The sequence below is a fragment of the Carassius auratus genome, chromosome 40 (genome assembly GCF_003368295.1).
Source record: "Carassius auratus strain Wakin chromosome 40, ASM336829v1, whole genome shotgun sequence".
NCBI classification, from domain to species: domain Eukaryota; kingdom Metazoa; phylum Chordata; class Actinopteri; order Cypriniformes; family Cyprinidae; genus Carassius; species Carassius auratus.
In genome coordinates this window covers 6,172,892-6,182,836 of record NC_039282.1, presented here as the reverse complement: position 1 = coordinate 6,182,836, position 9,945 = coordinate 6,172,892, and the positions used below count along the sequence as shown (strand labels likewise).

The window sequence follows — 9,945 nt, the reverse complement described above, 5'->3', positions numbered from 1 at the left end:
ATCATCATCATCATCTAGGCTCCGCGTGTTTTTGGTCGCCGCTGTCCTTGGTGCTGAGCAAAAGTCCAAACCGAAGCAAAGACGCATGCGCAAGAACTGGAGACACACTTAATATGATTTATAACACCGTAACATTGAAGAGCACAGTAGTCAATCAGATTTTAGAGAATGGTATGTCTTTGTTATTTATTTGTTCTGTTTTATTGAACATCTGCAGTAGGCATCTATTTAAACCTTAAGCTATACTGCGATCATTCATTTAATTGAAACAGTTTGTACTAGCTATTTCGCTATAGCCATATAAGTTTTAAATAAGTCTTGCCAAAGACAAACGAGTCCATCAGTGCCATTAAACAGCATACATGTCTTTAGCTACATTCAAAATTTAAACAAACCAACTATTGATTAAAACAAATCTTGTGGATAAATAAAAAAATAACACAATTGTGAATGTTTGAGCAAACATATATCAAACCATTTCTTTGGTCAATACAACAAGTGATCCATCTCGATACTCATGAGCAGCATGCAACGATCCCCTAATTCTTGCAAAATAATACATGCAAGACTGTCATGTAATAAAATGCCATTAACATCATATATCTGGAAGCAGTTCTCCCATAGGGCTTCTGACGAGTACATCTGTCGGAGCAGATTCATTCAACCATTAACTGTCTTGTATAAAACTGTGTTGTTTTAAATCGATTTTCGTTTCAGTAATTAAAAAAGATTAGAAAAACTGCAATCAATTTAACATTGCTGGTAGTCACTGTGCACCACGTGGTTCTACTTAAAATGTAATTAAAGCATTATAATGATATAGCATTATAATGATATATATATATATATTTATTATTATTTCTTTTTTTTTTTTTTTGCAAGGGTAGACCTACGCTCTCATAAACTCATACGTACCTGTGAGGACATGTGATTATATATCCATGTATATATTATGTTTTATTATGTAAAATGTACGTGTATCCTTTTCAGTGTATACACTAGATGGCGCGCTTCTCTCTCTCTCTCTCTCTCTCTCTCTCTCTCTCTCTCTCACACACACACACACGCACACACACACACACAACACTGACATCACATGAATTCTAAAGAATCTATTCAGTGTGTATATTTAGCTCACTATGTGATTAATAGCAGCCCTGTCATAGATGCACTTTCTTTTTACTGTAAGACACGTCCAAGTATTTAGGAGAAAGAAGGTTGTCAAGGATTTGCTGAACCTAATTAAACACAAAAGAGCTCCCTTAGCATGTCAAATACACAGCAGGGGTGAACGTGGGAAAGGGTCAATTTAATGCACCCATAATGGGTGTGAAAATAAACTATATTAAATAACAAAGCACTTTGATGATGTCTCACATTTAGGCAAAATGTGAGTTGTTTAATTTTAAGCGTCAGCTTTTGACTTGAACTTTTCACTGTCAGTCAAAACGAATGCATTTGAAAAGTATCAAAAGATTTTTTTTCTTCTACTGATTAAGTATTAACTCAATCATCACTTGATTTTATTTCAAACTTGGAAGCAACAAGTCTTTAAATAATAACAATAATAAATGTTTATCTGAAATAGCAGTTCACCCTTTTACTGGCTCTGCTTTAAAACCAGACATTTTTCATCCAGCTGACATGACTTAATGTGGCATAGATGTCTATTATAATATGAATTCATGAGACTTTTTAAGGAGTCATAAGATTAAAATAGCTAGTTCACTGCTTACCACGAGTCGTTAGCCATACTCATCAAACATTGAATAACTTAAAATGCCATAATACTTCATGCATGATCTTGTATTTCCATCAATATGCAGCCAAGCACAGATGCTAGTATTTTAATGTCAATGTCATCATATGTCCCTGCCCAGCTTCTCTCATGAATGATTCAGAAAGCTTCGTTTCCATGCTCATAATAAACACAGCTCACCAATAAAAATGTTAATAGATGAGAAGCTTGAATAACAAGTGAAATTGGGATGAATAAGCTTCCAAGATTCCAAGAAAAATAACTAGGTATTTATTTAGTGCATAGTGCAAATCTTAGTTATATTAATCAAACTTAATTAACATTAGCTACAAAACTATTCATTCTGACATGGAGAAAGGAAATTAGTGGCAACAACTTAATTTCCACTCTCTTGTAATGCCTGGTTAGATTTACCATTAGTTGTTATTGTCATGTCATGTCAGACACATGCAGTACATTACATTACACATTTTAAAAACTTAATGCACCCATAATGGGTGTGAAAATACACAAAATTATGAAGCACTTTGATGATGTCTCACATTAAGGCAAAATGTAAGTTTTTTAATTTTAAGCATCAGCTTTTCACTTTACACGGTGTGAACTTTTCACCGTCAATCAAAACAAATGAATATGAAAAGTATTTTAACATTTTTATTTTGATTAGGCATCAACCCAATCATTAACTCATCAGTTAGCCAGAAATCATTGGAAATACCTATATATATATATATATATATATATATATATATATATATATATATATATATATATATATATATATATATATATATATATATATAATCATTATATTATGACTCTATTATATAAATAAAATATATATGATATCATTATAGACTGTGATACTGTACATAAAATAATAATATAAAGACAAATATTGTTAGAATATTGTGTGGAAAGAATACAATTTTATTTATTTAATTATAATAAAAATAATGCAACTTCACATGACAGTCCGGGAACTTCCAAGGGGACTCAAGGGAGTCTGTGGAATGGTTTAGAAAAATATGAATGAATGAATGAATGATCTCGTTATGAGGATTAATGACAATAATTAAAAAAGTTTAAATAAAAAATAGATACATAACATATAAAAGTACAGTATTATATATAAAAAAGTAAAAATGTAACAATAGAAACTACACATTCCACATAATGATCAAATTTAGAATAGTATTTTTTCTAAAAGATCGAGAATCTCTCTAAAAGCAGTTGACAGCTCTACTGTTGAGTCAAGTGTTCTGGAGCTTTATAGAGTCCAGCACCGACTCTTTCCTCTTTCTGTCGAGTCGCAGCGCTGCCAATCGGAGCCGAGTAGAGTAGAGTAGAGTAGAGTTGTGTCCCTGTGGCCGCCATTAAAGGATGCGACCAATGTATTCAAACAAACCAGTGAGACACAGCTGAGCACAGCACAGCCTTGCCTCTTTTAACTGTATTTTTTAACCAGAACCTTTTACTTCTATCGCCAGCGTCTCCGCGAAAGGCCGTTGACGAGCGTCCGGTGAAGACCTAGAAAGCAGCGAGTGATTTTTAGTCAAATTTGAAGCTGAAGTCTTCTGTCTTGAACTGTTTGTTGCTGCCTCGCTTAGCTTAGCCCGATGCTATGCTAAGCTAAAGGGGGAGGGCTTGAATTCACCTCCCTACTCTCTCGGACTGCTAAAATTACATATTAATTGATGTAACAAAATTTTGGGGGTGAACAATATCTCACCGCGGATCATGGTAAATGCAAGCAGGGAGTTTTTAGCGCAACTGTTCCTGGTAAGTGAGTAACCTCTAGCGGAGTCGTAGCGGAGCTAAGCTAATTAGCTCGCTGGACGCGAAGCCGATTGTGTCCGAGAGACGGAGACCCTATCCAACCCCCCTCGCATTATCTGTTCCTGGGATCTGAAAGAGAGGATGGCCCGCTGGACTGAGCTTTGATGATGAGTTCTTGTTTTGTACCCAACGGGGCAAGCTTGGAGGACTGCCACTCCAATCTCTTCTGCCTGGTAAGAGATCAACTGACTGAGGGCCAAAGCCATATTTAGCTGGCCAGTCAATCAAACAAACAGAGGCCTGTTGATCTTAATACGAACTCAACCGCTGCCGGTTTGTAAATATATATTAGACATTCAGGTGTGTGTTTGTGTCGTGTAGACGGAGGTTGGCGCATGAGAAACGGCTTTGTTGTGTTATTTAGGTCGTGTTTGCCTAACGTTGGTAAACACTTGCTGAACTTAACTGGCTGGAACAAGCTGCAAGTTGTTGGTATGAAGTTATTCTTAAGTAGAAAAACAGCTTTTGGGAGACTATACCAACAGTCAAATCCAGCACAATACAGGCAAAACCATTGTTTTTTTTTGTTGGTTTTTTCATGCACTGGATAATAATTTGAGATTATAGGATGGTTTGCTTTTATAACATGCCTTCTTTTGTTTAAGTAAAAAGCATCCAAAATTAATCTACAGTGTTCATTTTATTAACACTGTTCTATCTGAGCTTTTAGATTTCAAATGTAATATATTATTTTCTCAAAATGAGTCAGAAACCTCCACTTCAGTAGTGCTTGCATACACCAACGTTGACAAACTTTTGAAGGTTTTTACAGAGCTTGTTTGTTTAATTATGTATAAATAACTCGTCTAGTTTTCCTATAACTCAATTACTAAAAACATGGTGCAAATGTGTTTAAGATGTTTTCTAGCTGTTGACTCGGTTTTCTGATTTATGGAGCGATTAAAAAGAAGTTTAGAACACAACAAGAGAAAACGTTATATTGCACGTATTGTTTTTGAGATCTTTTTTTTTTTTAAATCATTTGTTTTTCATCATGACATTTTGTGTCAAATTTAATTGTACCAAGTCTTAAAAATATATATATATATTTTTTTTTTTGACTTGGAAAAATGAAAATAGTGGCACAATAACTGACTTTCTACATTGTTTTCTTTGTGATCATATTTAGTTGGAGGGGTTCGTTTATGTATCATTTGCCAGATTTATATAATATTTTATTTGTAAAGATGGGAGATATATATATATATATATATATATATATATATATATATATATATATATATATATATATATATATATATATAATTCTGGTTGTTGAAGGTGTTTTTTTGATTTATGGAGTAATAAAAAGAATTCCCCTCTGTAAAGACCTTTAATATGTCAACAGAGTGAAATGAGTCTTAATTGAATGTTTAGGTTTCTGTTCTGGAAATATATGCATATTTAATTAGATAATGGCTCTTTTGCATATTTAAACATAACATTTAAGAAAACCTTTCATAATTAAAAGTTCTAATGTACAGTGATCAATCAGCTGGAGAAATAACTCTTCATGTCACGTTGCATCGCTCCTGATAAGACAGTATGTGTGAACTTTGTCAAGAAAGGACAGATTATAAAAGCTATTTAACTTTGTTTTTTTGTCTCTGTCTGTTATGGACTAGTCTTATTATCGGTTATGTTCTTCTAGTAATGCTTGTTGAACTTTGTAAATGTATTGTGTGGTAATAGAAGTCTAATTTTCCTATATACACCTACGTCAGTTTCTTCAATTTGTGGTTGTAGAGTGATCTGTAAACAAGAGCCAAGTATTCATGATAAGCTTCCTGTCTAGCTGGCCTTATTTCACTTCCTTCTCGCACCAAATTCTCATATTTTTATGGACATGTTGGATAAACTACACTACTACACAAATCCAGGTCAGACTATGAACTTGATTGAAGTGTTCTTTGATGCAGGTTATGAGTGGAAATGTCATCTCATCTTGGTTTGGGGCTTATTCTATAATTGGGGCTACATTTCACAAAAAAAGTGCAAAATCAGTATGCTTTATCAGCAAAATTACTGCTGGTTTCAGTTTATATAATTGAATTAGGGTAACAATGTCTGCTTGTTGCTCCGTGTACATGTTAACCATGTGAATTAAATTACATTTAAAGTCATCTAAGAAAAAAAAAACTTTAAATACAAGATCCACTTACTGTGAAAGATGTAATTTAAGGGACATCAAAGTAATCTCAAGCACAGAATATTGTGTGAGGTAATCTGGTTTTTGATTTTTGTGAAGAAAATGTTAAAAAAAAAAAAACATTTTATTGTCTTCAATAAACATGAAATGTACTTTAAATTGTAGGATGAATCTGGGACAAGCAAACGATGCATTTGAGATAAGTTTTCAGATACTTATCAAAGTGGTGAGAAAGTTTAGCAAAAGTAAAAGTTTTTCAGAGCTTAATGCTGACAGTGAATTTCAAATAGCCCTACATGTTGATTCACGTTGTTAAATGGTTAGATGGCGTCATCTTGCATTAGTCACAGAAAAATTACTTGACATGTCTACATTTATCAAAGTTGCACAATCAAATTGCCATTTTGGCTGTGCTTTTGCATAAGCATGCCTGTTAATCCTAGTGGAGGTGTCGCTTTATCACTGGTTGCTGAGCCTTCACAAACGTTCTCCCTCTCTCTTTGCTTTTAGGCTGACCTCACTGGGATCAAATGGAAGTGTTTTGTATGGCAGGGCCCAACCTCGTCCCCCATCCTCTTCCCGGTGACGGAGGAGGACCCCATCCTGTGCAGCTTCAGTCGCTGCCTGAAGGCAGACGTGCTGAGCGTGTGGCGGAGGCACCAGACCCCGGGCCGGCGGGAGCTCTGGATCTTTTGGTGGGGAGACGACCCCAACTTTGCCGAGCTCGTCCACCATGACTTATCATGTACGTCTGCTTGGATGTGAAACCGACACATCTGCCAAACTGTAACACGAGCACACACCATTAGAAATCTGTGTAGTCAGAGATGACATTTTGCTTGTCAGAGGTTAAAGCAAGGGCTTGATGCTGATTTTTGTAAATAGCAAAATTGGTAGTTAGCTTGGAGGTGTTTTTCCAGACATTAGTCATAGACTGGTTATTGATTTTGCAGTTGTTGAGGTTTGCTAACTGCATTCATTGCAGATGTGTCAAAGCAAAACTATTCAAGGATTTTAGTATGTCTGCAGTGAGACTTTATTTTTCTTAGCATACCTCATCTGCATAGCAAATAATTCTTACTCAATATATAAGCAGCAGCTCGTCTTATATGGAAGAGGAAACTGTGGTTAATGATGATTCATTCTTTTTTTTTAAGGTGCAATTTGACTCCAGTCTGAAGGGGACAAAACATCTGTTTCTCATTTACCTTTTATTACCATAATAGCTTGATCAATACTTGGTCAATGAAGAGCTAAGTGGGGTTAATTTCCTGATTCTTTGCATAATTTGTTCCTAAAATGAAAACTGACTACTGGCCTGACATTGCAATATGTGGGGTCTTCCAAAGTATCCATCTGTCTTTGCCCAGTGCATTATGATTAACTAAAAAGTCATGTTAAGGCTCTTAACTGGGCCAACAGCAGTTGAGCATGTGGATATAATCGAGTACTGATCTGTCCTCTGTGACTCACAGGTTATGAGGACGGTTCGTGGGAGAGCGGCCTGACCTACGAGTGCCGGACGCTGCTCTTCAAAGCCATCCATAACCTGCTGGAGCGCTGCCTCATGAACCGATCCTTTGTTCGTATCGGCAAGTGGTTTGTCAAACCCTACGAGAAGGATGAGAAGCCCATCAACAAGAGGTAAAAGAGAAGTTGTGCAAACCGCCGATTGAAACTGTGACTGCTATGCGCCTTGTTTAAATTCTGGAGATAACCCGGTGTGTGTTCATGCCCAGCGATGCGGATGCATGCCGTAAGCTGCAGCATTTAACAGCATGATCCTCGTTGTTTGTCGCAGCAGACGAGTGACATCAGGCTGTTGGCATTCTTGTGCGAGGAAGAGCTCCTGGAAGCCAGCGATTCTGTCACGTATCCTCGCGGGATACTCTGTTTGTTTGCATGAGAGTTGCACTAGAGCATGTCGTCATCCTAATGAACTGCCTGTCTTAAGTGAAACATTCGAAAAATGTAGGGAGGGGCAAAAGGTGCGGTCCATCTAATTGTGTGTCTCATTTGCATAATGTCACTGGCTCCCTCAGGGTAGAGGTGTTGTGGTGTGGCTGTGGGTGGGAGTTTACGACTTCCTGCTGTGGCTGTGCACACTGTGTGCGCTCAGTGTCAGTTGAGGATGCAAGAGCTGGAAAGTGTGGCTGCTTCCTCTGTCTAAGTTTTAATGAAGACCTTACTCTTCTCACAAAACACTGACTATGCGGTTTCACACTAGGTAGGTCAACAGGAACCGCTATTTCACTTTCACTTGTTCAGCTCTGCCTGAGCTTGAAAAGATGTCAGAGATCCAGAGTTCTTCCTAATAAGCAGTGATACTCATGGCTGAGCATTTCTGGTGCTTTTGTTTTTTTTTTTTCCCTAAGGCAGATAGGTGAGCTTGAATGATGATAGGTCACGTTGAGCTCTATATGTATATTTACCCTACTATTGAGCATTACCATCTACAATTTAATATCTTTTATTTATATATTAATATATTTAATATATTCTATATCATTGTAAAAAAAAAAAATCTGTGATGGCAAAGCTGAATGTTACTCCAGTCTTCAGTGTCACATGATTTTTATTTCAGTTTTTTTTTTTTTTTATAGAAAGTTCAAAAGAACAGCATTTATCATGTATCATTACCAAAAAGTGTTAATTTAACTAACCTCAAGCTTTTGAACGGTAGTGCATAGGGCAGTTCACATGCTTTGAAGTGCCATGTTTGTAGTGTGATGTTTGTAGTGGTTTGCTGGTGGCATTTGACTAAGAGTGCTCAACAGACGTTTGAGGAACGCAGGCTTCCCCATTTCTCTCTTTTTTTTTTTTTTTTTTCATACATCCCCTGGTATTGCATAGGTTCATGTTGGCACTGTTATCGGGGGTCATCACTCGATCCCTCCAGTGAGAGCATTGCGTTGTTGGCATATAGGCAGGAAGTTCTGGTTGTCCGCATTGGTTTTTCTGAATGAGAATGGGCTACAGTGTACAGGCATGCAAAGAGAGCTGCCACTGTAAAGGTCTAGAAAGTCAAATTGTAAATGCCATTACAGAGAGCATTGTTTGTCTGAAGGGAAGTCGTGGCCTAGTGGTTAGAGAGTTTGACTCCTAACCCTAAGGTTGTGGGTTTGAGTCTCGGGATGGCAATACCACGGCTGAGGTGTCCTTGAGCAAGGCACCGAACCCCCAACTGCTCCCCAGGTGCCGCAGCATAAATGGCTGCCCACTGCTCCGGGTGTGTGTTCACTGTATGTCACGTCGCACATACACTGTAGTATAAATAAATTTGAATCAGAAATAAAACCACGACTTTGAATTTTTATCATAAGGTGGTCTCTTGATGTATTGGAATTAGTGACAGATCTTTTCTGTCATATTGTGACACATTTAAGTAAAACTCATTTTTGAAAAAGGAAAAAAAAATGGATGTAGGCAGGTGTGAATGCAAGCTTGAGGTCATTTGTAAGAAGGGGCTTGATCTTAAGTTGACTAAATGACAGATGAACTCCAGCATACGTTGTCAGAGAAAAGGCTGTAATTTCACTGGGAGATCAAGTTAGCATTTTCATTATAAATTTACAAGGTCCAAAAATAAGTCCTTAGTGATTATTAACTATTGTTTTATAGTTTACTGTTGTTTGATTGTTATCTGCTGTGAAGCATTGCATAGTTTATTCCCTTATAAAAGCATTTCAGATTTTTGCTTTATCAAATGCAATTTTGTAATGTTATGATTATTTTAATCTATATACAATTTCTTCAGAATTAAGGCTTCAGAGGAAAAAAAAAACACAAACACACAAACAAACTGTGGGTTCAGTTGATGTTTCCTGAATGCGTGAATTTGATCACTCATCATCTGCATGTTTGGTTCCACTGTAACAGCTGTTTACTCTTGCCTGCAGGTCACACACTCACAGGTGTTGGGTTGTTAACTTTGAGAATGTGTGCTACACGCGAGTCAGAGTGTGAGACATTCATTATGTGTTCTAGAATTTTATTCAGCACTTTATAAAACTCCAAAGTTCAAATCTCTTAACTTGTAACAGGGTACTCGCCTAGTATCCTTTTCATAGTACTCCTAGACAAGATGTAACGTTCAGCCCTTTCTGAATGTATTAAAACACATGTTCTGTGTGACAAGTGTCACAAAGGTTTAGGCACTTACCCTGTAAACACACTGTGATGACCTCAGCTGTCAACA

At 36.7% G+C, this 9,945-nt stretch overlaps 1 protein-coding gene across 1 annotated transcript in view; it reads left to right on the top strand.

Moving 5' to 3' along the window:
- The first annotated feature begins 3,078 nt into the window (after positions 1–3,078).
- med13b (mediator complex subunit 13b) overlaps positions 3,079–9,945 on the top strand; it is a 30,664-nt gene continuing 23,797 nt past the window's right edge. Inside the window, 3 exon segments of the mRNA XM_026226249.1 lie at positions 3,079–3,771; positions 6,258–6,492; positions 7,223–7,391. Of these exon segments, the coding sequence (XP_026082034.1) occupies positions 3,703–3,771; positions 6,258–6,492; positions 7,223–7,391 (473 nt within the window). The 5' untranslated portion in view covers positions 3,079–3,702.